The sequence below is a fragment of the Triticum aestivum genome, chromosome 1B, assembly GCF_018294505.1.
Source record: "Triticum aestivum cultivar Chinese Spring chromosome 1B, IWGSC CS RefSeq v2.1, whole genome shotgun sequence".
NCBI lineage: Eukaryota > Viridiplantae > Streptophyta > Magnoliopsida > Poales > Poaceae > Triticum > Triticum aestivum.
The window spans coordinates 633,548,834-633,573,662 of NC_057795.1; the positions used below are offsets into that span (position 1 = coordinate 633,548,834).

The 24,829-nt window shown below is 47.4% G+C and overlaps 4 protein-coding genes across 9 annotated transcripts; 1 reads left to right on the top strand and 3 right to left on the bottom strand.

Annotated features, from left to right (window-relative positions):
• Positions 1-4,165: 4,165 nt before the first annotated feature.
• Positions 4,166-9,040, bottom strand: LOC123143861 (uncharacterized). 3 transcript variants are annotated; one of them, XM_044562876.1, is made up of 6 exons: positions 8,716-9,040; positions 8,545-8,617; positions 8,153-8,226; positions 7,820-8,050; positions 6,127-6,753; positions 4,166-4,917 (listed from the first exon to the last, which is right to left on the bottom strand). In XM_044562876.1, the coding sequence occupies exons 1-6, from the start codon at positions 8,896-8,898 to the stop codon at positions 4,396-4,398; spliced, it is 1,710 nt and encodes a 569-aa protein (XP_044418811.1). In that variant the 5' UTR covers positions 8,899-9,040; the 3' UTR covers positions 4,166-4,395. The 3 variants fall into 3 exon arrangements, with proteins under 3 accessions (XP_044418811.1, XP_044418805.1, XP_044418802.1); XM_044562870.1 differs by having other exon boundaries at positions 4,166-4,920; XM_044562867.1 differs by having other exon boundaries at positions 4,166-4,920; positions 6,103-6,753.
• A 530-nt stretch (positions 9,041-9,570) lies between these two features.
• Positions 9,571-10,581, bottom strand: LOC123080920 (uncharacterized). The gene is made up of 2 exons (XM_044503870.1): positions 10,399-10,581; positions 9,571-10,098 (listed from the first exon to the last, which is right to left on the bottom strand). The coding sequence occupies exons 1-2, from the start codon at positions 10,579-10,581 to the stop codon at positions 9,571-9,573; spliced, it is 711 nt and encodes a 236-aa protein (XP_044359805.1).
• Positions 10,582-15,184: 4,603 nt separating this feature from the next.
• On the bottom strand, positions 15,185-15,863 carry LOC123097658 (non-specific lipid-transfer protein 2-like). Its single transcript, XM_044519464.1, has one exon. It carries the CDS (start codon positions 15,792-15,794, stop codon positions 15,504-15,506), a length of 291 nt encoding a protein of 96 aa, XP_044375399.1. The 5' UTR covers positions 15,795-15,863; the 3' UTR covers positions 15,185-15,503.
• Positions 15,864-18,744: 2,881 nt separating this feature from the next.
• LOC123143886 (uncharacterized) lies at positions 18,745-24,269 on the top strand. Of its 4 annotated transcripts, XR_006471134.1 has the most exons (6): positions 18,745-19,061; positions 19,157-19,229; positions 19,503-19,576; positions 19,671-20,048; positions 20,722-21,598; positions 22,301-24,269. XR_006471134.1 is itself a non-coding variant. In XM_044562885.1 (5 exons), the coding sequence occupies exons 4-5, from the start codon at positions 19,932-19,934 to the stop codon at positions 21,262-21,264; spliced, it is 660 nt and encodes a 219-aa protein (XP_044418820.1). In that variant the 5' UTR covers positions 18,745-19,061; positions 19,157-19,229; positions 19,503-19,576; positions 19,671-19,931; the 3' UTR covers positions 21,265-22,260. The 4 variants fall into 4 exon arrangements, 3 of the variants coding, with proteins under 3 accessions (XP_044418820.1, XP_044418827.1, XP_044418825.1); XM_044562885.1 differs by lacking the exon at positions 22,301-24,269 and having other exon boundaries at positions 20,722-22,260; XM_044562892.1 differs by lacking the exon at positions 22,301-24,269 and having other exon boundaries at positions 20,722-21,093.
• Positions 24,270-24,829: the final 560 nt, after the last annotated feature.

The following is a 24,829-nucleotide window of genomic DNA, read 5'->3' on the forward strand; positions in this document are numbered from 1 at the left end:
AAAACAATTCGCGAGTTATACATTATTATTTCGCACGAATCTTGAGAACTGAATGAACTGCCGAGGATCTACCGGTACCTAGCAGAACCGCTCAGTTTTCCGCTTTCATGACAAATGATTTACCAGTGAATACACGCAAAGGTGTAAAGAATCTCGATGCAAACCCTGAATAGTTGATGCTTCACCGCTTTGTAGTGTTTCGTTAGAAAAACTATTTTGCACATATTCTCTCTTGATCTATGCATCCATTGTCCGTCTTTACTAGCGATACCATTTGCTCAACAAACAGATCGATCAGGTGCTCCTCCATTCTATCCTCGGAAAAAACAATAGGTGCTCCATTCTACCAGCAACCTGTCGTGTCGGTAGTGGCAATGCCATTTGCTCAGCTCCTCTTATTCAGCCAACTACGCATCACACCAAAAATACCTTTTCCCTCACGCATCACACATAATTGTTCTAGTAGTATTTGCTACTCCCTCCGTCTCGGTTTACAAGTCTTACACGTATACCTAGGTTGTCAATTTTATCACCCTAATATAAACTATATAACACAAAAATTATATCTTTAGAAAATAAAACATCTAAAGTTTATATTGGTATATTTTTTATAATATATAACTTGTATTAGGTTGGTCAAATTGACAACCTAAGGGTACGCATACGCCCTGTAAACTGTGAGAGAGGGGGTAACATTATTTCTAGGTCGCCACTCAAGGCCTCCTTACTTTGCCATGGTGATATCACACCGGATACTAAAAGCATCGTCATTCAGGCAGCCCGATTCCTCCAGGACCTTCTTCTCCACGAGTTCACCGACGACTATCTTGACGACGTGTGACACGAACGGGGAGGGGACGTGCATGGTTTTCACTTTCAGTGAGATTTCACTGAAATTCACTGAATTTCATTAATTTCAGTAGACACTGAAATATTACGTTTTGGTCAAAATATTTCAGCAAATTCAGTAGTACACAGGAAATCAAATATTTTTCAAAATATTTTTTGAAAATTTCAAATATTTAATTAAATTCAAATGAATATTTCGGCCTTTTGGCTGAAATGCAAACTGAAATAACTGAATTTCAGTGATTTCAATTGGTGCTGAAATTTTGTTGAAACTGAAATTGAAAACCATGGGGACGTGACGTTCCCCGTTCGCTCCTCAGGAGCAAGGAGCTGCCGATGCAGGTCGGACGGCGGGACAACGACGGGCCGCGGGGTGACGGCGGGTTCGGAGCACATGTGGTAGACGGCGACTTCGCAGCTGACTCTGAAACAATCGTCATCTCCCACGTAGGCCTCCAAAGCGTCAACCTCGATGAACCGGCGATATCCATGTTCTTCCTCGGGAGTGAAGGGGACGATCTTGCTCCGCCTCCACTGTCTGCTGTACGACGGCACCTGTTGTCTGTCCTGGCCGAGTAAAGAGATGCTGAACCGCGCCATGGCAGTCAAGCCGTCGTCGTTGGCGCGGCTAGCCTGGATCTGCAGGTAGACGGAGACCCAGCCGGCGTCGGACGAACTCTTGCCGTCGGGGTAGATCTTCACGCACCAGTCATAGACCCCGGCGCGGAACACGTCGGAGGTCATGTGTCCGCCACCCGCCAGTGCCGACACACTTGGCGAGCCCAGAGTACCCGTCGATCTCGACGACCTTCGATCCGAACTGGGGTGTCCTGCGCCACGCCACAATGTCCGAGGCGGTCTGCCATGGCGGCGTCAGGGTGGCTAGTGGCGTCGCCGGCACTGGTGGTGGAGTGGCGGTGTCATCGTCGAGGGTGGAGGAGGGGGAAGGAGACGGTGGACGTGATGACATAGCTAATTGAGGTAAAACATGAAAGCTTTGCTATTTGGCTTTTGGTTTCCATACCGCTTTTACCGGAAAATAAATCACGTGTATCCTTAATCATGTGCGATATAGACGGATGATACGTTATTTTATTTACAACTAAATCACGGTAAACATGGAAGCGGTTAACAGCATTGATATGATCCCATAATAAGACCTGCGATAATTACTACGACCGCAGTTGACTGGGTCTTGATGATTCATCAACCACGTCAAGGACCACAAAAATGTTCTGACAGACGCTCCTCATATTATCAAAGACTGCAAATATATATAATCCGAACAAACCATTAATTCAAGTATTCATGATTATAAGGGCATCTCCAACTGTAACCCGTAAATTTTCTCCCACGTTTGTTCGCGGACATGGATGCGGGAGGCCGCCATCCAACTGTGCCCGCATATATTTCAAATATGTTTTCAACGAACCGGATGAAATTCATACAAACACGGCCGGATTTCTTACAAACACGGCGGATTTTCATTAGATTTCGAACATTTAGAACAAAAAATTAACCGACCCGACCCTAAACTTATCTACAGCGGCGGTGCCCGGCGTCCAAGCCCCCTTCCCGTCGTCCATCCGTAGTCTTCATGACCACCGGGATAAGACCGGCGAAGTGAAGTTGCGGTCTTCGGCGAGAAAGAGTAGGACACGGGAGGCGGACCGGCCCACATGGGACACAAGGCCTTGCCGCCTCCGATGCCCTACTCATCCTTGGAGGAGTCCACGCCTTGTCCGTCGCCGGTGGACGTGAGGTTCACAATGAAAATTGTGGTGCCCACGGTGTCGTCCCATTGGGCCGCCGGATGGTTCATTAGCGGCGCGTAGAAGGCACAGCTGGCATTGTTCTCCTCCGCAATCGCCTGGAGCTGCACCTTCGTGGAGGCCGCTTCCTAGCGAGCGGCGGCTTGAGCGTGGACGGCATCGTAGATGGCACGCTGCTCCGCGACAAAGTTGGGGTTCGCCGCCGCCACGGCCTCCTCGCTCGTGCGCTTGCCATAGATCTAGCCCTCCGCCAGCCGGTGTTGCTCTAGAAGGAACAAGTTGTACCGATGTTTCTCCTGGGCCTACTGGAACGCCGACAAAGGCCAGCGCGGGTTGCACCTCCCTCATGGCGGCGTTGTACTGCGCATGCGCCTGCTCCATGGTGAAGCCGGTGTGCACAAGAGGCGCGGGAGCTGGGGTGGTGTCGTCGGAGCCCGTCTATATCGTGGTGTCATCCTCGTCGTCGGAGATCTTGGGCGAGCTGGCGAGCAAGCCGACCTTGATCCGCTTGGCACGACGGCTTCCTCGGGCGGTGGCAAGGGCGGCCATCGCGCGCTTCATCTCAGTGAAAAGGCTTTCCTATAGAGATTCGCCGCATACAGTCATGGCGGATGCAGTGCAAGAAAGGAGGATGGGAGCGGGCTTGTGCTATGGCGTGAAGTTAGTCGGGTGAAGCCGTTTTAAATAGCGGATTCCAATGAGGCCAGGCGTCCGGGTGCGTCAATGTGTGGCGCTGGAGCGGGTTTCTCAGGCGGCGAGCCTGCTTAATGGCGGCATACGGACAGGCTGGGCATTAAACGGGTGTGGTAGATATCTGTCCCGTCTCGTCCAGTAACGCGTCTCTAGCATTGAACAGGCGCGGACACCGAAGTATCGTCGCGGGCGGCGCCCACGGCGGACGCGCCGCTTCATTGGTTGAGACATCTTCAATGTGGAGCGGCACGCTCTACATCGACATGAACGCGGGCAGCTGGCGCTGGGCGGAAACACGCACAAACGAGGGAGGAGAGGGTTTGATGGGCCAAGGCGGTTAGAAGCAGGCATGGCAGCGATCCAAACTCCCGCAAAGGACCCCACATTTATCTCCGGTTTGCAAGAGAAAGTACATCCGGACCATGCGGTCTGTAGGAGAAAGTACATCCGAGCCGTGCCGCGTGGCTTCCGCCTTCCTGATAGCGTGGTCCTGACGGATGCGGGTCAACATTGGAGATGCCCGAACTGAATAACAAAGCTTTACTAACCTTCCCCTCAAAAAAAAAAAAGCTTTACTAACCTTGCGAGTCTATGCATGCGCTTGTTCGTTTTGTGCACAAATGTTGTTCTTCGTGTTGGAAATGGCATTGTGACTCAAACACTACAGTGTGACAATACAACTATCTATGGTTTCATGCATACTGAGCTTATACCATAGTAGTATATAGTTGCAATTTAATTGGTGCAAATAATGGACATCTCATTCACGTGATACGCGCAATCAGCAAAATCTACTAGTTGGTCCGAGCCACGTACTCATGATGTCCCAGTTAATAGGTACGCCTGCGAAATCAACAAAAGTTTAGTTCCTTCTTACGTGCAGAAACCATGTCCCAGCCTCCCAGGCGATATAATACATAAGATTTGTGGTTACCGAAACTCTGGACTGAAGAAGGGAAGCAGACACCAATACCAACAAAGCTAAACCATGGCTTCGGATCCCTTGCTCCCATTCCTCACGGCCTGAAGAGCCATTGTGAGGAAAGGGCACAACACGCAGGAAATCGCGAAGATAAGGTACTTACTCGTCTATGGCTATGTACATCCTCGGCTTCAGCAGCCGATAGGCACGACCACTCGGTTTCATCTTGCGGAGTGCTTCGAAGTTTATGCGGAGCGGGCCAAGGCGCGAGGCGCAAGAGGCGAGAGCGTCGGCGTCTGGGTCGTTCGGCGGGGCCCCTGGGGTGGCGACCTCGGGAGCGTCAGGCCGTGCCAGCTCCCCAGCCTCCACCTCAGGACTGCTCACCCAAGCTTCGGGGGCGGCGACCTCAGGAGCCTTGGATTGAGCCATCTCTCCTGCCACCCCCTCAGGGCAGCTCACCCGAGCCTCGGGGGCTGACGTCTCAGAAGCGCCGGGCTGCATCATCTCTCCAGCACCTGCCCCAGCGGCACTCGGCGGCGCTCGCCCCCCTGCATCCACCTCTGGGGGGCGCGCCGCAGGGACGGCGGGCAAAGGAACCACAAGGGCGGGGTTCTCGCGGGGCCCTTCAAGGCCGGCCGGGCGCAGCCCCCACTCGTCGAAAAGGGGCATCTGCCTCACGAACTCCTTGTACAACAACAACAAGATTCGTTTTAGATATGAATCAAACATGAAAAGATTTGTCATTCTTCATCCGCTTTTCGTTTTAGATATGAATCAAACATGAAAAGATTTGACATTCTTCATCTAACCAGACATATCATCCTATGAGATCAGTCCAATATGAAGACAAGTGGTACAACTATATAAAAGAGAAACAGGGGGGGTGGGAGGTTGAATAAGGTTGAACTGACAACCCCTCTAAATTAATCCACACACTGTACATACAAAACTCAAATGGTACAGTATCTAACAAATGCATTCAAGATCACCCGCTATACATAGCATGCAATGTATAGCACTTGCGGAGCCAAAGCCCGGCGGTTGCCCGGGCTCTGCTCATGAACCTTCATTAGCATATACAAGAATACGGAGATTTAATCAGTAATTTTTCTAGGCAAATAGCCATCGGCTATTTTCCTTTGTACTTTGCGCAGGCTGCACACATGGGCTAGCTCCGTTTGAGACCAACAGGTGTATTGTGATCTAGAATATCATCCCTTAAATTCATCTTCGGCCAGCAAAGTGTCAACAATTTGTAAATTAGATGAGTTACTGGCCAGAAACAAGTGTGGGACAATGTTATGTGCTGAACGGGAGCAGGAAGATTTTCAGGTGTAATAATAATCATAGAAGGCTGATCACGAGCACAATTCTAGTATACAGGGTTATTCATCAGTAAGTATGTCGGCAATGTTGGATTCACTTGGATGACAAAAGGAGAAAGAAACGGACATCTTATTGTAAGCAACATGAATACTAAGGTCCACTCAGTTTCTAGAAAAGATGGCACTGCAAAATTGACAGCAAACAAACCAACTTATTATTAGTTTGTGCTTTTAGTAACACAATACTCATGTTTGAGCCTATCAAGAATCATGATCCCTATACCTTTTGTGTCGAAACGTTGTAGAACGGCGCACAGGGAAATATGATTCTTGACCATTAAAGGAATCAGACTATTTGACTATGTGTATCAGTAAAAAACTATGATCAGTTGATCACACATCAAGAGGTGGTCAATTAAATTGTAAGTAGTAAATTTCGAGTTGTACATTGATTTATTTTTTATGTATGCATGGCAAGACAAGGTCACTAAACATACAATATGGAAAAGAAACCAGAGTTTACTATGAGCAGGCTAAATACCTGGAATGGAATAGGAATACTTACAACTGGTATAGAAGAAGCACATTTGCATTTCAGACTCTCAGGTTGCCCATTTTTCAGTTTTTGTATTTCATCATTTTTCTCCTTAACCAAGGACTGCATTTCCAGTAGCTTACCCTCAAGAGTCAGTACCATTTTTTCTACACTAGCAGCTTCTGCTCCCAATTTGCCAATCTCATCATCTTTATTTCCGACTGCCACTTGCAGCTCCTCTACACTTTGCTGAAGCATTTGCACTGCTTTGCTAGCTTGTGCTGCCTCCACTTCCTTTATCTTAAGGGGCCCCGCTTCTGCTCGTAATCTGCCAATCTCATCATCCTTATATCGGACCGCCACTTGCAGTTCCTCTACAGTCTGCTGAAGCTTTTGTGCTGCTTCGTTAGCTTGTGCTGCCTCCACTTCCTTTATCTTAAGGAGCCCTGCGTTGTCCTTGTCAATTCTCAGCAGTTTGTTCAAAAGAAAATCCTCCACTGCAAGTGGTGCAGAAATTTCCTTATCCTTGTTTGAGCTAAGGGTCTCATAAGCTTGCTTCAGTTTTCTGAGCTCTGCTCTTAAATCTCTTGCGATGGCCCCATGATCCGCATTCTCTTGAATAGTCTCCACACAATTTCCAGCTTCCTTTGATTGTATCTAGCATTATTAAGACACACGCGTATGGGTACAACACAATGATTAAGAAAATCAGTGACATGCACAAGCTGGATCGGAAGCTTTTCAGCTAAGGAGCTGATGTTGAAGACAAGAGGTACAAGTATATACAAGACACGGAGGGGGAGGGGGTGAATAAGGTTTATTTGACAAGCCCACCAAATTAATCCATGGATTGGAAATGGAAAAACTAAAATGCTACTCCCTCCGTCCGAAAAAGCTTGTCCCTCAAATGGATGTATCTAGCACCAAGTTAGTGCTAGATACATCCATTTGAGGGACAAGCTTTTTCGGACGGAGGAAGTACCTAACAAATACATCCAAGATCACCTACTATACATAAGGTGGACTGTACTAGAGACTGAGACCAACAGGTGTATTGTGATTTAGAATATCATCCCTTAAATTCATCTTTGACCAGAAAAATCTCAACAATCTGTAAATTAGATGACTCACTGGTCAGAAATAAGTACGAGGCAATGTTAAGTGTTGAACAGGGACATGAAGATTTAGAGGTGTTATAATCATAGACGATTGTGTGAGCTCACGCCGCCGACGCACCGGAAGGCCCTCAAGTCCATCGCGCTTCTTGTACCCTGGCTGTTATGGAAGCACAGAAATGCGTGTGTCTTTGACAACGCCACGCCGTCCATCGAATCGCTAGAGGATAGGATCAAGGACGAGACCCAATGTTGGGCAAAGGCTGGAGCCCAGGTGCTTCGGGTTTGTTCTGCCCACAACTTGGGACGTCCATTGATAGTTTGTATTACTCTGTACCGCTCACCTCCTAGGAGGCCTGTTCTACCTTTCCCATGAAATGAAATGCAAAGGTCCTTTGCGTTTTCTCGGAAAAAAAAATCCTAAATCAACTTGGTTCTAAAAAAGATATCACTGGAAAATTGTTTAGCAGTATATTAACCAAAAATGTCAACCTAGTGAACATTCTCTATTGACTATGTATGGTAAGCCAGGTCATTACACAAATACTGCAGAAAGGAAAAAAAGTTCTAGTATGAGCCGACAATATACTTCAAAATGAAATGCTTACATTTGATAAGGAGGCAAACTTGCGTTTAAGTGTCTTAGATTTCGCAACTTTGAGCTTCTGGTTGTCATTCTCCTTATCCAAGGAGTTCAATTCATTTAGCTTACCCTCTAGAAGGGTCTCATAGATTCGCTTTAACTTTCTTAGTTCTGATATTAAATCTCCGGAAGTGTGCTCATGATCTGCAGTGTTTTCATTAAGCTCTACACAAGTTCCATCTTCCTTCAGTTGTACCTAAACATTACAAAAAAAGATAAAGCAAGGACACAAAACAATGATTAAGAAAAACAGTGACATTCACAAGCTGGACCGAATGCTTTTGGGATAATTAAGTACCAGCAGTTCTAAGTTTTCGGTGTCCAAGAGAGCTTCACAAGTTCTTGAATCCTCCAAATCACTCTCTAGCAGTTCTGCATTGGACAGAGAAGGCAGCAACAGTGGCATCAGAAGCAACATTAGGTGCCTCGTTGTACAACATCAGTGGTTATCTTCATCAAAAATATATGTTGTTTTAGCTTGAAAAACGTTCTTATATTATGGGCCGGAGGGTATAAAACAGAAATGCTATTCAGGTAATCTTGATAACCCTAGTTTCTTGTCCATCTGGCGGCGGCGAGGCCCGAATGAGAATGACCAACAAAACTGACATTTAGCAGGCACATCATGACAACTCTTACAAATCAACAAAAAAAAGTTATGCCAAATTTAGGGGCACAATGTATTCTGACCGGCGAGCTTGGGATCATCGGAAGGGAGCAGCTCCCTGCAGGCCGCCTCCCACCTGCTTCTGCTCAGCTCCGCCTTCCGGGATGAGAACATAAGACATCAATCAGGCGCAGGGAAGCCCAAGAGAAAACCCTAAGCGTAAGAGGACAGGAGCGGTCCGATGAATCACACACCTGGTGGAGGCGGGAGTGGTTGATCTTGTCGCGGGCGTCCCAGAACTCATGCTGGGTCCTGTTGCGCGCCTCCAGCCGCGCGCGACCGGCGGCGAGCGCCTCGACCCGGTCGTAGATGCGCTGCCACTCGGCCCGCCCGCCGTCCCCAGCCCCCGCATCGTCGTCGCCGCCGCCGCTGCTCATCGATTCGGACGGCGTGGGTGTTGATTTTTCTCAATCTCGTGTGCTGCACCTGCACTGCTCTCTGAGAAGATGCTCGTTAAACCAAATCCGAGGATGCGTTTGGATAGAAGGAGATGCTGGGGGGCTATGGGCATCCCTATCCAGCAGGATAAGGATAACCATATTTTTCTGTTTGGTTGGTGGATAATATTAGCCCATGTTTTGTTTGGTTTGAAGGTTAAATCTTGGCTGGGGATAGCCATTTTTCTGTTTGGTTGGTCGGTGAGGTTAGCCATTTTTCAATATGAGGCAATCAAATATGATATGTACAACAGCAAGTATAAGAACATTTTTAGAATCTTGAGCACCATACCAAAACATACTCCAGCAAGTTATAATGAACGAAAAAAATAAATTTCAGCAAGTTAGAATGCATGAAAGAACAAATTTCAGCAAGTTATACTGAATGAAAGAACAAATTTCAGCAAGTGATAATGCATGAAAAAAGCATTTCAACAAGTAATAGAATATATAGCTCGACATTCCATAGAATACTTGATCAAATATATAGTTATACAACCCATGCATAGTTCAATGTTTTGGTTGTAATCAAAAGAACAAGTCCATACAACCCATAGCTCCATTGTTTTGGTTGTCATCAAAAGTACAAGTCAAACTACCCATATAAACTCATCATGCTTCGGCTTCAGGGAAGGTACTCTTCACATACCTAGAGACCCAAACCTTTCTCTGGACATCTCCCAAGACCTTGAATGCTGTTGCAACACGAGGATTGTCAACCAAATAGGCATAGTAATGTGCAAGGGAATCCAAATCAAAACCAGGGAGTTCTTTCATCTCATCCCAAAGACCATCAATGGCAGGGTTGGCGCTGCTAATAAGTTTCTCTATGGCAACAGCAAGCCTTTCACTTGAAGCCATTATGGTTGCATGCATCCTGTCTTCTGCAGAAGGATTGGTTTTGGCTTTCTTCAACTTGGGAGCAGCTGACTCGCCACAAGTGGGTGATTGGGAAACCTCGTCATGAGGGGCAGCAGCTTTGTTGGCTTTCGGTTCTTCAAGATCAATCACATCTGTACCTAAAGGGTCACTTGAGCCTTTTGCATATTGCCCTGTAGCCATGCTAGCTCCAACGATAACCAGCATCTCTTCATAATGTTTAATAGGCTTGTTAAGGAAGGGTTCATCTTCTTTGTGGTCCTTTATAAACAAAGGTAATCATTTCAGCAAGGAATGGGAATACAAATAAATTATTGCAAGTTATAATGCATGAAAGAATAAATTGCAGGAAGATATAATGCATGAAAAAGCTCATTTCAGCAAGGATTTGGATATAAAAGTACTTATTCCATCAAGGAAATGGAGTATAAAGAAGTGCACACAAGTGATAATGCATGAAAAAGCTCATTTCAGCAAGGATTTTGATATAAAAGTACTTATTCCAGTAGTGAATGGAGTTATTCCAGCAAAGAAATAGCTCAAGGGCAGTGAAATAGATACCTTAATGTGGTTTGTGTAATGCTCATGATCAAGAACAATCATAAAGTTCTCTTCATCCCAAAGTGCACCACTCAATGATTTGAGGTGCACTATCTGTTTATACTTCCTCTTCCATGTCCTTGTATGATTTGTGATGTGGGTTCCAATTAAGTCGGTGCGGTTAAAATGTTCATTCATAGCCATGGCACAAGCATTCCAATGTACATTCTTGAAGGCGGTACCGGTTCTATGGCCACCAGTCACCACAGCACATAGGTTCGCTAGCATGTATGATGACATGGTAGGTCATCTCGAAGCTCACCAATTGCATGGAGCACTCTATGAAAATACCGGCTAACAACTTCCCCGGATCTACCGAAATTCCCTCCAATTACCCTATTCCTGACATTATGACCAACAGTGTGCAAAAACATTGCTACTTGTTGCTCAATAGACATATGGACCGTGTCTTTTAGCAAATTGCGATCTCTAAAGAGTTGACAAAACCGAAAGAATGGTGCCCTCCGAAGCCTGAGCATGTTCACACTAGTTGTATCATTTTTCCATACTTTGTTATCAAAGTACTCTCTTCTCATCCTATCTCTCTCATCAATTGGGGCATATGTAATTGCTTCTCTCCTTTTTCTTTTTCTAGATTGAACAACCAAAGCTATCATATTGATAAACCATTAAGCCACTGCCGCACAAATTAACATCTTTATCTTTTTGTCCATCTACAATATAATAGTACAAATGATATAACTTCAACAGGAACAAGTCAACATGTACATCCTCTGTCAAGCAGTACATAGGAAGAGCAGTTAACAAGTTACCTTAGATTTTGGGGAGAAAATCAACGATAGGAAGATGTAGTAGTCCCTGACTTCCCTGTCGCCTTTGACCTGCGTTTGACCTGCGCTACTGCAGCACAAAGAAACAACAAAAAAAGATTAGCATATTGGATAGAAAATCAATGGAGAAAGCACGCATCAGTACATATGGCCGCCGCAGTACACGAAGCAAGTTTGGCTGCATAGCTAGCAAGATCCACGCAGCAAGCAGGGCCAAGCAGCTAGCAGGCCGGTGTACCGCGCACAACACCTGCTCTCAGGCGGCGCACAACATGCGCACTTGCCGGACAGATGCAGGGCCGGCGCAGCACCCGCGCACGGGGCGCAAGGCGCGCCGGCCGGAGAGAAGCAGGGACGGCGTCGTCATCCGCAGGCCTCCGGCGGCCGCGCGCGGCACTCACCTGTGCTGACCGTCGCTGCCATGACCTCTGATGGCAGATGTAGAGCGGAGGAAAAGAAGGAGAGAGCCACGACGCTGCGCACTCACCGTCGTCGCCGGGCTTCGATTTGCCGGCGCCGCTGCGCACTCACCGCCGTCGTCGGGCTTCGATCTGCCGCCGCCGCTGGAAGGGAGAGAAGAGAGATGGAAAGAGGAAAAGAGATAAGGTTGCCCTTTTGTGGGAGGTGAATGAAACGAGACGGCGCCGAAAAACGTTTCGCGGGCTCCCTTCGCGCCCCCCGCGCGCGCGGGATGCCCACATCTGCGAGATTTTCGCAGACCCGCGGAGCCGAATTTTGGACGAATATTCGAAGCATCTAGCCATCCCTATCCCAACTCGTCCGTGAAACAAACGACTGCTATCCACTTAAAAAACTGCTATCCTTATCCCATGGAGGGATAGCCCAGCATCCAAACGCATGACTCGTGAAGAATGGAGAGGCGAGAGTGAGACCGTGAGACATTTGGGGAGAAGACAGGTCATCCCTCTTTGCAGCTCCTTCAATTTTAGTCCTTTTTTTTTTACATTTCGTTTTTTTACTTTTGACCCTGCTACCTAAAACTATAGAAAAGAAATACTGATTGAGTATGCCTCTTTGAATTTTACTGTTTTATTAGTAATTACTAATTTCTCCTATATAATAAAAAAACTAGGAATTTATTTTTACTGCATTTCTTACAAAATTTAGTACCCACTCAAAACTTTTGTAAAAATTGTATTTTCTGTGGTGCAATAAAATAAACTTGTTTTCCTGACTCACTTGTGTTTTAAGTTTCACTAAACGAAAATGTTATTTGCAAATGTCCGCCACGAGGCCGCTCACCTGCCTTTTACTTCTTTAGCTAAGCAAATATGCAAGTCCATCCGGAGACAGGGTGGAGCCCACAATCTCCCCCTCAACCCTGACAGAGGGTCTTGAAGTCGACGGACGATGATCCCGATTTTGCCGTGCAGCTCCTGGAAGCATACACGGCCAAGAGCCTTCGTCGGGATGTCGACCTTCTACTTACCAGTCCTGATGAACTCCACATCCACCGTGCCCTTCTCGACATAGTCACGTATAAAGTGATAGTGAAGATCGATGTGCTTGCTGCAATCATGAAGTACTTGGTTCTTGCAGAGGAAAATCGCCAATTTGTTCTCAACGAAGATGAGTGCAGGGGCATTGTCTTGGTTCAACATCTTGCCGAGAAGACGAGCCAGCCATATCCCCTGACATGTTGTTGTAGCTACCGTGATGTGTACACCATCTCGCACGAAGAAGTGGTGACAACGTTCTACCTCACCGATTGCCAGCTGATGAGACTGCTCCCGAGGAAGAACAACACATAGAGTTGCTCTTGTGGAGTCCACGTCACCAGCGTGGTCGGAGTTGCTGTAGCCGATCAGGTTCTTGTCGTCGCCACGGCGATACACACATCTATGTGTGATTGTGCCCGCGATGTACCAAAGCAGGTGACGGCTGCGAGATGACCATTGGTGGGAGTCTCCATGCACCTGCTCAGGAACCTGACGGTGAATGAGATGTCCGACCGGGTGTGCAAGTGATATCCTAGGCTGCCGATGAGGATTTGATAGAAAGTAGCGCCCACCAGCTTATCCTTGCTCTCTTTGATGAGCTTCCACCGTGCCTCCATCGGGGAGTGCACGGCATGGCAATCTACCATACCTGCTCGCTCGAGCATCTTGGCAGCATAGGCCGCTTGAATGATCGTCCTGCGACCATGCTCCTAGTTCTCGTCCAGCCCGAGGTATACCGGAGCAGCCCAGGTTGCTCATTCTGAAGAGGCGCTTCGTCCCCTCTTGAGGCGGAGCATCTCGGTGTGCTTGACACCAGCGATGACGAGGTCCTCGACGTAGATGTCGACGATGAGCTGTGTCTCCCTGGTTCCATGTGTGTAAACGCCGTGCTTGGGGGCGCTACAAGCGAAGCCGAGTCCAGCTTGGCGTTCAACGCCCTCAGTGTTTTTCAGTGACCGTACAAGGCCTTGTGAAGCTTGCACATGCCCTGCTCGCGTCCTTCGGTGATGAAGCCAGGTGGCTGGGAGACATAGATCTCCCCCTCAAGGTTACCGTTAAGGAATGTTGACTTGATGTCCATGTGGTGGACCTCCCAGCCTTGATGTGCCGCTAGGGCAAGGATCAATCGAACGGACTCGAGCCTTGCCACGAGTGTGAAGACTTCCTCGAAGTCCACCCCTGCGCGCTGCACATACCTTTTTGCGATTAGTCGGACCTTGAGCTTGACGATGGCACCGTACTCGTCCTTATTTACCTTGAACACTCACTTGAGCCCAATAGCTCGATGTACTACAGGCAGATTGGTGAGTGTCCACATAGCGTTGTTGTCGATTAATGATAGCTCGTCCAGCATCGCGCGGCATCAGCAGTCCTCAATCTCCGCCTCAGCGAACGTGGTCGGCTCCTCGCTGGCCATCGGATAAACACCTCATCGGCATTGAGGCTCTCCCCCAATTGTGGTGGCTCCGCGAGAAGGTCACCGGTGCATCGGTATCGGTGTAGGCTGCCAACACTGTCATCGGCGTTGATCAGGTCCGACCGCGCTGTCGGTGGAGTTGCAAATTGAACTGACACGACCTCGCTCAGGGTGTCCGGGGTCAATGAGCGCGGGGTTGCTGTGCCCGCGGTGCTCGGAGCCACTGGACATGGGGCTGCAGTGCTCGGGGTTGTTGCACCTGGGGACGTTGAGCTCGGTGTCGTTTTGCCCGGAGTCGCTATTGTGCTCGGGGTTGCTGCTCGAACACAAACACTTGTGCACACCATGTACTGTACGATGAAGGAGTTGCCCGATGGACCTCTTCCGGCGCCTCCCAGCTCCAACGCGCCTCTTAGTCAAAGACAACGTCGCGGGAGATGTGCACGCATTTCGTGACAGGGTCATATATCCTGTACGCCTTGGAACCCGTCTTGTAGCCAATGAATAGCATCGAGGTGCTCCTGCCGTCGAGTTTTTTCAGCTGTCATGACCCGCAACCGAAGGCGCGAGGCTTCCTCCCGTGCCACGCCTCATACGGTGTCATGCCATTTACGCTCCATGTCCAGTTTTATTATTGAGAGCATGACATTTTATTATTATTGACATGATATTTTCATTGTAAAGAGGGTGAACATTTTAATGTTGAGAGTATTCCATTTTTTATTGCATGTCATTTTTTGGGCTTATCCAGATAAAATGTTTATCTAGATGAATGCAGTCATATAAAGTATCACAACAATTTTTAATTATTTTCAGAGCATTGCCATTTTTATAAATTTGTGCATATTTTTTGTTAATGGCCTTTTTAATATAGAGGATGACAGCTTTAAAGTTTAGCATGACAAAAACAAATTCTGGACCACTCGACTTTTTTTTGTGTTAAAGTTATAGTGTAGCAATTATAAACAAAAAAAAACACTTGAACAGCCAGAAGCGGCCGTTGGGAGCTCCTCCCTCTGGGGAACGAATCGTCATTCTAAATCATGCCACTTGTGAAATTGACACTAACATGCATAATCTGAAAAAAGAAAGTCATGCTCAACAACTTGAATTTAAGCAATTCAGCACTGCTCATTTACATCCCAACCATCTCAGACTAGCTTTCCCCTGCTACACGAAACAAGGCCCAACTCACAAAGTCCTACGACACAGGCGGGGCGAAACTCATAAGAGAGACTAAGAACACAAGGCTGCAGCAGGATCCATCCAGCATATTCAGAAATTCAGATGCACATCGGTCCACATACATCAACACTCATGAAACATGCAGCGAGAGGCCAGAGAGGCGCGCGCGCGCTGGGCTCTCTCGTGTGGATCGATCATAGTACATGCGTCGGTTTAGCAGGAGGGCACGGGCACCTTGCAGGCGGCCATGACCTTCTTGCCGTTGGGGGAGTCGACGTACTGCTTGAGGTTGGGGTCGCGCGCGTACTGGCACATGCATGGCTGCTGCTCCTTCATCTTGCTGCAGCACGACGCCGTGGGCGCCGCGTTCCCGACGATGGCCCCCGCGCACGGGGTGAGCTGCAGCGCGTCGCAGGTCGCCGCCTCCGCGCCCGCCGGCGCCACCATCAGCACCACCGCCGAGAAGGCCAGGAGCGCCACCACCAGCTGGGCCAAGTACTTCATGGCGTCTCTCTGAAACAACAGATTGATCGACTAGTAGTGCGCTAGTGGCCACTGCAAGTATGGCTTCAGATGGGTGTGAGCGTTTGGGGTGAGATGAGTGCTATTTATAGGCTTTCGATCGAGAGAGCTTGGCAGTGTAGCTTGCATGGTGACCACGCTGAGCTGAGCACAAGTGTAGTCTACACTGTGTAGACGTGGCTAGCTAGTGCGGAGCAAGCGTGCAACGCAGATTGGCTGAATTCATATAGGTGCCATCTTGTCAGGAGCACATCGCGTTTATGGAAGACAGGATGATGAGCAGAAATGGTCCACGCACTGCGCCACTGCGCCACTCGACGCAAAACTGAAAGGGGATAATATATAGTGGGCAGTTTTAGTCGCGCTGAAAGCAACCCCAACTAGCATAACAATGCCGCGCGCACTAGATAGCGCTCTGCACCACCGCAAGTGTCGAAAAATGCAGGTTAGGTGTAGATTTGTTAATTAAGCATCATGAAAAGGTTCAGTTGCTTTGCTACTAGTTAGTCCGGTCGCTTTGCAAGCCAAGCAAACACAAAACATCTGGCGTAAAGAGTTAAATGTAAGTACGTAGTTGGTGATAGAAGGTTCAGGCCTCTGCATGTCTGGGTCGGTTTATCTTCAGAACACTGGATCAGACGTTTGCCTCTACACATATGGATAACTTCCATATGCAGAGTCTATTATGCCACGATTAAGAGTAAAGTATTTGGACAACCATAGTGTTCTTTCTCACCAAAAATAAAGATAAAATAGACGTGCCACAAACTATACAGAATGATCAGCACTTCCCCAGGTCATCTTGTTCCGCTAACCGCGTCACACAAATATGAGGTTAGCGGACACTCTATATCTCAAATTTAGTCCCTCATATTCATGCAAACACATGCCACGTATGAAAAAAAATCTACATGGATCAACCAACTACCACCAAATCTACCGGAATATGCAGTCTCCATCGAACAGTACCTAACACATAAGATAAAACACTAAATTAAAGGGGGAAGGGTGGAGGAAATCATTATTTCCTCGCCGGCCCGTTCCCTTGCGGTCAGCAGTGCTGCTTTCGTCGTCGGTGTAGGCGTCGGCCGCCGGAGGATCATTGTCGTCGGAGCTTGATCCGTCGTTAACTTCGTACGACAGGTCCATCTGCACACCAGGTAGACTCCAAAGGAGGTGCTCCTGCTCCTCAGCGTGCCTTCTCACCATCGTCGTCACCTGCGCCGCCGCCTCACGCTCTGACACCTTGATGGCAAGCCGGAGTGCTTTGGCGTTCTTTCGCCCGAGCCGCCACGCATCTGACTCCGCGTTTTCAGGGAGCGGCGGAGGACAGCCGCGATGAGCGTGTCCTCGGGATCAACCGGTGCACACGCGATTGCCCGACGCCTCACCAACGCGTCGCCCGCCACCAGCCCCTTCCTCATGCGTTGCCGCCCGCGCCTCCAACTCGGGCGTCCTCGACCGAGCTGACGCCGGCCCGACGGTGCCCATGGACGCCTTCTGAGGGTAGCTGAGATGTGGCCGGGGGGGGGGGGGGGGGGTTGTGGGGGTGGAGGGTACCTAGGCTGTGACGGAGGGGGTGGTGCTGCCACCGATGCTACACGCCAGATGGGAGGGCCCGACAACATCGCCCGCACTGCGACGATGGGCGAAGGGGGATGGCGCGTCGCTCTCCGAGCTGCCACCACTGTTACCGCCCTGATCTTGTCTTGAGCGGCGCAAATGCGATGCGGAGAGTGACCGCATCGACGTCGCTCTCATAGCCACAGGAGCTAGAGCTGATACGATCATCTGTCATGGGTCGGATTGGGAAAGGAGGTGATTGATTGGGAAAGGAGGTGATTGATTGGGAAGAGGGGTGAACAGAGAGTGGAGTGGACTGAGCGGACTACAGTCTAGGGTTCATCAAAGGGGGTATTTGTGGGTTCGATGATGAGCCGGGCGGACATGACGGAAGCGTCCGGACATGCCCGGCCCGCCTCATATCCGTCCTACATTTGGGATGGATATGAGGGGTGCCGGACGGCCTGATATTTGGGGCCGATTTGAGGCGCCTGGATGGGTGGTTCTTTTTTTGACCGATCAGTGACCGGTCGGTTCACCTGGACTTTGGGGACGGTTTGAGATGCCTGACTATAGATGCTTTTAGTCTCTCTTGTGAGGTTTGCCCCGCCTGTCTCGTAGGACTGAGATATGAATGTTGGGCCTTACTTTTTTCCAGGAAAACTTTCGTTCTATTGCTCTTCAATTATGGGTGTTGGGTCTTGTTTTGTGTTGCTGAGAAAGCTAGCCCGAGGATGCATGCTCTGCGGAGTCGGGATGTAAACTGCTCTGAGAAATGCTGAATTGTTTAAATCCAAGCTTTGAGCATGACTTCTTTTTTTGATCTTATGAATGTTAGTGTCAATTTCACAAGTGGCATGGTTTTAAATTTGAAACTCAAGTGAGTCAGGAGAACAAGTTTATTAGAATGCACCATAGAAAAAACAAATTTTTTTACAAGAGTTTTGAGTGGGAACTAAATTTCGTAAGGAATGCAGTAAGATAAATTCGTAGTTTTTCTTATAAGAGGAGTCAATATTACGAATCAAATGGCCAATATAAGAGAAATTATGACTGTACTAAAATTTGAAGAGGCATACTGAATCAATATTTTCTACTCCATCAATTTTAAATATAAGCTTTTCTAGAGATTTCAATACGAACTATGCATGTATGCACATAGATATATTTTAGAGCGTAGATTCACTCATTTTGCTTCGTATGTAAAAGTAGTTCATATTGGAATAATCTGTAAAAAGCCTAATATTTACGAATGGAGGGAGTATACTTTTAGGTATCAGGGCGCAAAAGTAAAAACGAGATGTCAAAAATAAAAAGGAATAAAAGTGAAGAGTCTTCCCCCAAATGTCTCGCGGCCTCCACCGCCCTCTTCCGGTCTTCACTAGTCCACCGCCACCTTCCTGCAATGGCAATGAGCTGGTCAGGGTAACTAGTCAGGGTAACTAGCATCTTCAGATAGCATTGCAGCACACGAGATTGAGAAAATCAACACCCACGCGATACGAATCGATGAGTTGCGGCGGCGGTGGCGCGGGGGCGGGGGACGGCGGGCTGGCCGAGTGGCAGCGCATCTACGACCGGGTCGAGGAGCTCGCCGCCGGCCGCGCGCGGCTGGAGGCGCGCAACAGGACCCAGCACGAGTTCTGGGACGCCCGCGACAAGATCAACCACTCCCGCCTCCACCAGGTGTGATTCATCGGACCGCTCCTGTCCTCTTATTAGGGTTTTCTTTTGGGCTTCCCTGCGCCTGATTGATGGCTTATATGTTCTCATCCCGGAAGGCGGAGCTGAGCAGAAGCAGGTGGGAGGTGGCCTGCAGGAAGCTGCTCCCTTCCGATGATCCCAAGCTCGCCGGTCAGAATACATAGTGCCCCTCTTTCGTTCCTGTCCGTCGACAGATATTTCGGCCTAAATTTAGCGGAGCTATTTGTGTTGATTTATAAGAGCTGCCATGCTGTGCCTGCTAAATGTCAGTTTTGTTGGTCATTATGTGCCGCGGCTAGATGGAGAAGAGACTATTAAGATTAAATGTGCCGTTTTATATTTTTGGGGCGACGATAACCTGTAGAAGAAGGCACCTAATGTTGCTACTGATGTCACTGTTGCTGCCTCCTCTGTCCAATGCAGAACTGCTTCAGATTGATTTGGAGGATTCAAGAACTTGTGAAGCTCTTTTGGACACTGAAAACTCAGAACTGCTGGTACTTAATTATCCCAAAAGCATTCGGTCCAGCTTGTGAATGCCAATGTTTTTCTTAATCATTGTTTTGTGTCCTTTTTTTTTGTAATGTTTAGGTACAACTAAAGGAAGATGGAACTTGTGTAGAGCTTAATGAAAACACTGCAGATCATGAGCACACTTCTGGAGATTTAGTATCAGAGCTAAGAAAGTTAAAGCGAACCTATGAGACCATATACTGGAACAAGGATAAGGAAGCCACTGAAGCAGTGCAAAAGCTTCAACAGAAGATAGAGGAGCTGCAAGTGGCAGCCTGTAAGAAGGATGATGAGATTGGAATAGTGCAAGCAGAAGCTTCTACTTGTATAAATAAGTGAATGGTTCTAAAGGGTAAACTAGATGAAATGCGATCTTTGGATAAGGACATTGACATCCAAAAGTTCAAAGTTGGGCAACATGAGACTCTTGAACGCAAGATTGCCTCCTTACCAAATGTAAGCATTTCCTTTTGAAGTATATGGCCGGCTCATACTAGACCATGTTTTCTTTCTGCAGTATTTGTTGAGTGACCTGCCTTACCATACACAATCAGTAGAGAATGCTGACCAGGTTGATATTTTTGGTTATTATACTGGTAAACGATTTTTCAGTGATATATTTTCTAGAACCGAGTTGATCTAGAGTTTAACGAGAATATACTAGCACTACTGAAGCTAGCAGCACCGAACCTATGATTATAGCACCCCAAAATCTTCATGTGCCTGCTTAGCACTTAACATTGCACCATACTTGTTTCTGGCCAGTGAGTTATCTAATTTACAGATTGTCGACACTTTGCTGGCCAAAGATGAATTTAAGGGATGGTATTCTAAATCATGATACGCCTGTTGGTCTCAGTCTCTAGAAGAGTCCACCTTGTGTATAGTAGGTGATCTTGGATTTATTTGTTAGGTACCATTTTAGTTTTTGCATTCACAAACCGTGGATTAATTTGCAGTTGCCAAAGCAACCTTATTCACACCCCCCCCCTCCGTGTCTTTTATATACTTGCTGTTTTCAACATTAGTTCCATATGTGAATCCTTTGTGTCCAGCTTGTGTGTGTCAGTGTCACTGATTTTCTTGATCATTGTGTTGTATCCATACTCATGTATCTTTATAATGCTAGATACAATCAAAGGAAGCTGGAAATATTGTAGATATTATTCAAGAGAATGTGGACCATGGGGCTATCACAGGAGATTTAAGAGCGGAGCTCAGAAAACTGAAGCAAGCTTATGAGACCCTGAGCTCAAACAAGGATAAGGAAATTTCTAAATTACTTGAAATGAAGGATTTTCTTTTGAACCAACTGATGAGAATGGACAAGGATAATGCAGAGCTCCTTCAGAAAAAGGAAGTGGAGGCAGCACATGCTAACGAAGCAGCACAAAAGCTTCAGCAGAATGTAGAGGAGCTGCAAGTGTCAGTCCGATATAAGGATGATGAGATTGGCAGATTGCGAGCAGAAGCGGGGGCCCTAAAGATAAAGGAAGTGGAGGCAGCACAAGCGAACGAAGCAGCACAAAAGCTTCAGCAGAATGTAGAGGAGCTGCAAGTGTCAGTCCGATATAAGGATGATGAGATTGGCAGATTGCGAGCAGAAGCGGGGCTCCTGAAGATAAAGGAAGTGGAGGCAGCACAAGCTAACAAAGCAGTGCAAACGCTTTAGCAGAATGTAGAGGAGCTGCAAGTGGCAGTCCGAAATAAGGATGACGAGATTGGCAGATTGCGAGCAGAAGTGGGGCACCTTAAGATAAAACAATTGGAAGCAACACAAAAGCTTCAGCAGAATGTAGAGCAACTGCAAGTGGCAGTTCGAAATATGGACATCGGCAGATTGCAAGCAGAAGCGGGGACCCTTGACATAAAACAAATGGAGCCAGAACAAAAGCTTCAGCAGAATGTAGATGTGCTGCAAATAGAAGTACAAAAGAAGTTAGACGAGAATTGTATATTGCCAGCCGAAGCTGCTAATGCGGAAAAAAAAGTACCGACTCTTGAGGGTAAGCTACTGGAAATGCTGCAAATGCATTCCTTAGTTAAGGAGAAAAACAATGAAATACAAAAACTGAAAAATTGGTAACCTGAGAGTCTGAAATGCAAATGTGCTTCTTCTATACCAGTTGTAAGTATATCATTCCAAGTATTTGGCATGCTCATACTAAACTCTGGTTTCTTTTCCATATTGTATGGTTACTAACCTTGTCCTGCCATGCATCCTTGATCAAGTGTAACCATAATCAAATGTAATTTTGATCCAAATTCACTAACAGTTATGTGTTGATGTGTGATCATAGTTTTTTACTGATAGGCATAAGCCAATAGTCTAATTTTCCTTTATTGGTCATCATATTTCCCCGTGCGCCGTTGTATAACCTTTTTACTCAGAAGGTATAAGCATCATCATTCTTGCTAGGCTTGCACATGATTCTTGTGTTACTGAAAGCACGAACTAATGGTAAACTTGGTTAGTTTGCTGCTAATTGATTTTGCAGTGCCATCTTTTATGGAAACTGAGTAACCTAAGTATTCATGTTCCTTACAATAAGATATTCGTTTCTTTCTCCTTTTGTCATCCAAGTGAATCCAACTGATGGATAACCCAGTACACGAGAATTGTGGTCCCAATCAGCCGATTATTACACCTGAAAATCTTCCTGCTCCTCTTCAGCACATAACATTGTCCCGTACTTGTTTGTGGACAGTAACAGATAGCACTAACCAAAAACGGCCGAGGCCTCTGCATCAACAAAAGCCTTAGCTGCTGTGGTTGCTGCTTCAGCATCTCCACCCGGCGCAAGCTCCAAGCCAGGGGCGGGGATCGACATCGACCTGACCCCTCCCCGGCCTGTCGACGACAGGGAGGCCAGCCCGCCCTTCCCTCCGGGATTCGGGCCGGTGGCCCGATTCAAGGACACAACTACCACCGCTCCGACAGCAACCTTTGCGGTGGTGGTTGGGAAGGAGGACGGCAACCCTGACCAGAGCATCCCTGGTACTACTGATGATGCGGGTGGGCTCGACATTGACACTGCCCCCCTGCCTCCTGCAGCAACAACAACCAAAACCAAGAGCAGCATGCTGAAGGGCAAGCCAAGACCAAAGGTGCAGAGCAAGGCTGATAAGGAAGGTACAGAGCTGGATTCGATCCTAGGGAAGAGGATGGAGTGCAACAGGCCAGAGTCTAATGTAGGTCTAGGGGAAAATAAGGAGATGAACAGAGACATGTATAAGAAAATGAGAGGGTCTCTTAGTGGAGAGGCTGAGAGCAACATAGGTGTGTTAGGCGGTAAGGAAGCTACCGGTATAGGGGCTGCCGGGAACTGACGGGTGCAAAGGATGACGCCTGTCAGGAATAGCTGGAACTGTGGATGATGATTGGGGATTTCAACGAGACTATGTGGCAAGGGGAGCATTTCTCTGCTGCAAAACGGTCTGAAACATATAACAGGGAATTTCAGAGTGTCTACCTTGGTGTAACTTGTACGATCTCGGCTACCAAGGGCCGGGTTGGACGTATGACAATAAACAAGCAGGATGGGACAAGGTACATGCAAAGGCTGGATGTGTGGCTGCTCGATCCAGAATGGAGCATATTGTATTATTCTTAGCTCAAGATCAGACCACTTTCCTCTCCTACTGACTACTGTCATATGGGAGGGACCGCTCTCGAAAGAACACGAACACCTCGTTCAGCTACGAATTGATGTGGGAAAGAGTGGGGTCGCTGGGACCCGCAGTTCAGGCGATATGGGATGGCGAGGGTACAGTACAAAGCCTGTCCGAGGTTGCACTGAAGTTGGGAAAAGTTCAGACGTCGTTGGCAGCTTGACCTAAAAAAGATTTCAGTTTAGTCTTTAGTGTCATGGAACATAAAAAAGAAGAGACAGAAGCTTAGAAGACTTATGCAGTCGCAGAGGTCCAGTGCTAACGATGAGAAAATTAAAAGGGTGTCCGATGAGTTGGATGAACTTCTGATTTCGGGAGGAGATGATGTGGCTACAGCGGTCGCGTGCCACTTGGCTGAGAGAAGGGGACCAAAACACGAAATATTTCCACAGCAAGGCTACTTGGCGCCAAAAGAATACAATCAAGAGATTGAAGGACAATGCAGGGGTACGGGTTGAACAGAAAAGAGGCCAACGAAAAGGTAACTGAATTCTTCAAACAACTGTACAACACGAGGGAAGGGGAAGTAACACCATATGAGCTACTCGAGCTCCCAGCTCGTTCGATTTCAGGTGACATGAATGACAGCCTAACGAAAAGGTTTACAGTAAAAGAGATCAGTAATGTGCTTTTTCAGATTGGTCTACTGAAGGCGTCAGACAGTTTTCCCGCCCGGTTCTTCCAACAGAACTGGGAAACGTTAAAAAAGCATGTTATCAACGTAGTGTTGCATTTCTTTGAGGATGGGGTCATGCTGGAAGGGATTGATGCCACGATCATAGTGCTAACCCCGATAGTAAAAAACAAATCCACAATGCTGTAAACACTTTAGACCGATCAGCCTGTGTAATGTGATCTACAAGGTAATTTCTAAATGTCTGAACAGATTACGGCCGTTCCTTGATAGTTTGATTTCTGAAACCCAAAGTCTTTTCATTCCGGGCAGGATGATTACAGATAATGTCATCATAACCTTCGAGTGCTTCTATAAAATTCAACACAGCAGAAACCCACATGACACCCACTGCGCGTCCAAGCTGGACCTTGCCAAAGCATGCGTACGACCGTGTTGATTGGATCCTGGAGGGAGCCTTGGAGAGAGCTAGTTTCAACTCTCTTTGGATCATTTGGATAATGAAATGTGTGAAGTCCGTTCGTTTCTCGGTCAAAATGAATGGGGAAGTGTTGGAACCGTTCAAACCGTCAAGAGGATTAAGTCAAGGAGAACCTTTGAGCCCATATTTGTTCCTCTTCATTGCTGACAGGCTCACAACTATTTTTAATAGGGAGGTGTTAGGTGGCCGGATTACACTAGTGAAGGTGGCTCGCAATATCCCCGCTATGACAAACCTCCTTTTAGCGGACGGCGGCCTGGTTTTGTTCAATGCCAATGCAAGACAAGCAAACATAAAACATATGTGGTAAAGAGTTAAATGTAAGAGTTAGAAATGTAAGTAGTTGGTGATAGAAGGTTCAGGCATGCATGTTTGGCTCGGTGTATCTTCAGAACACTAGATCACATGTAAAAACAGACGTTTGCCACTACACATGGATAGCTTACATTT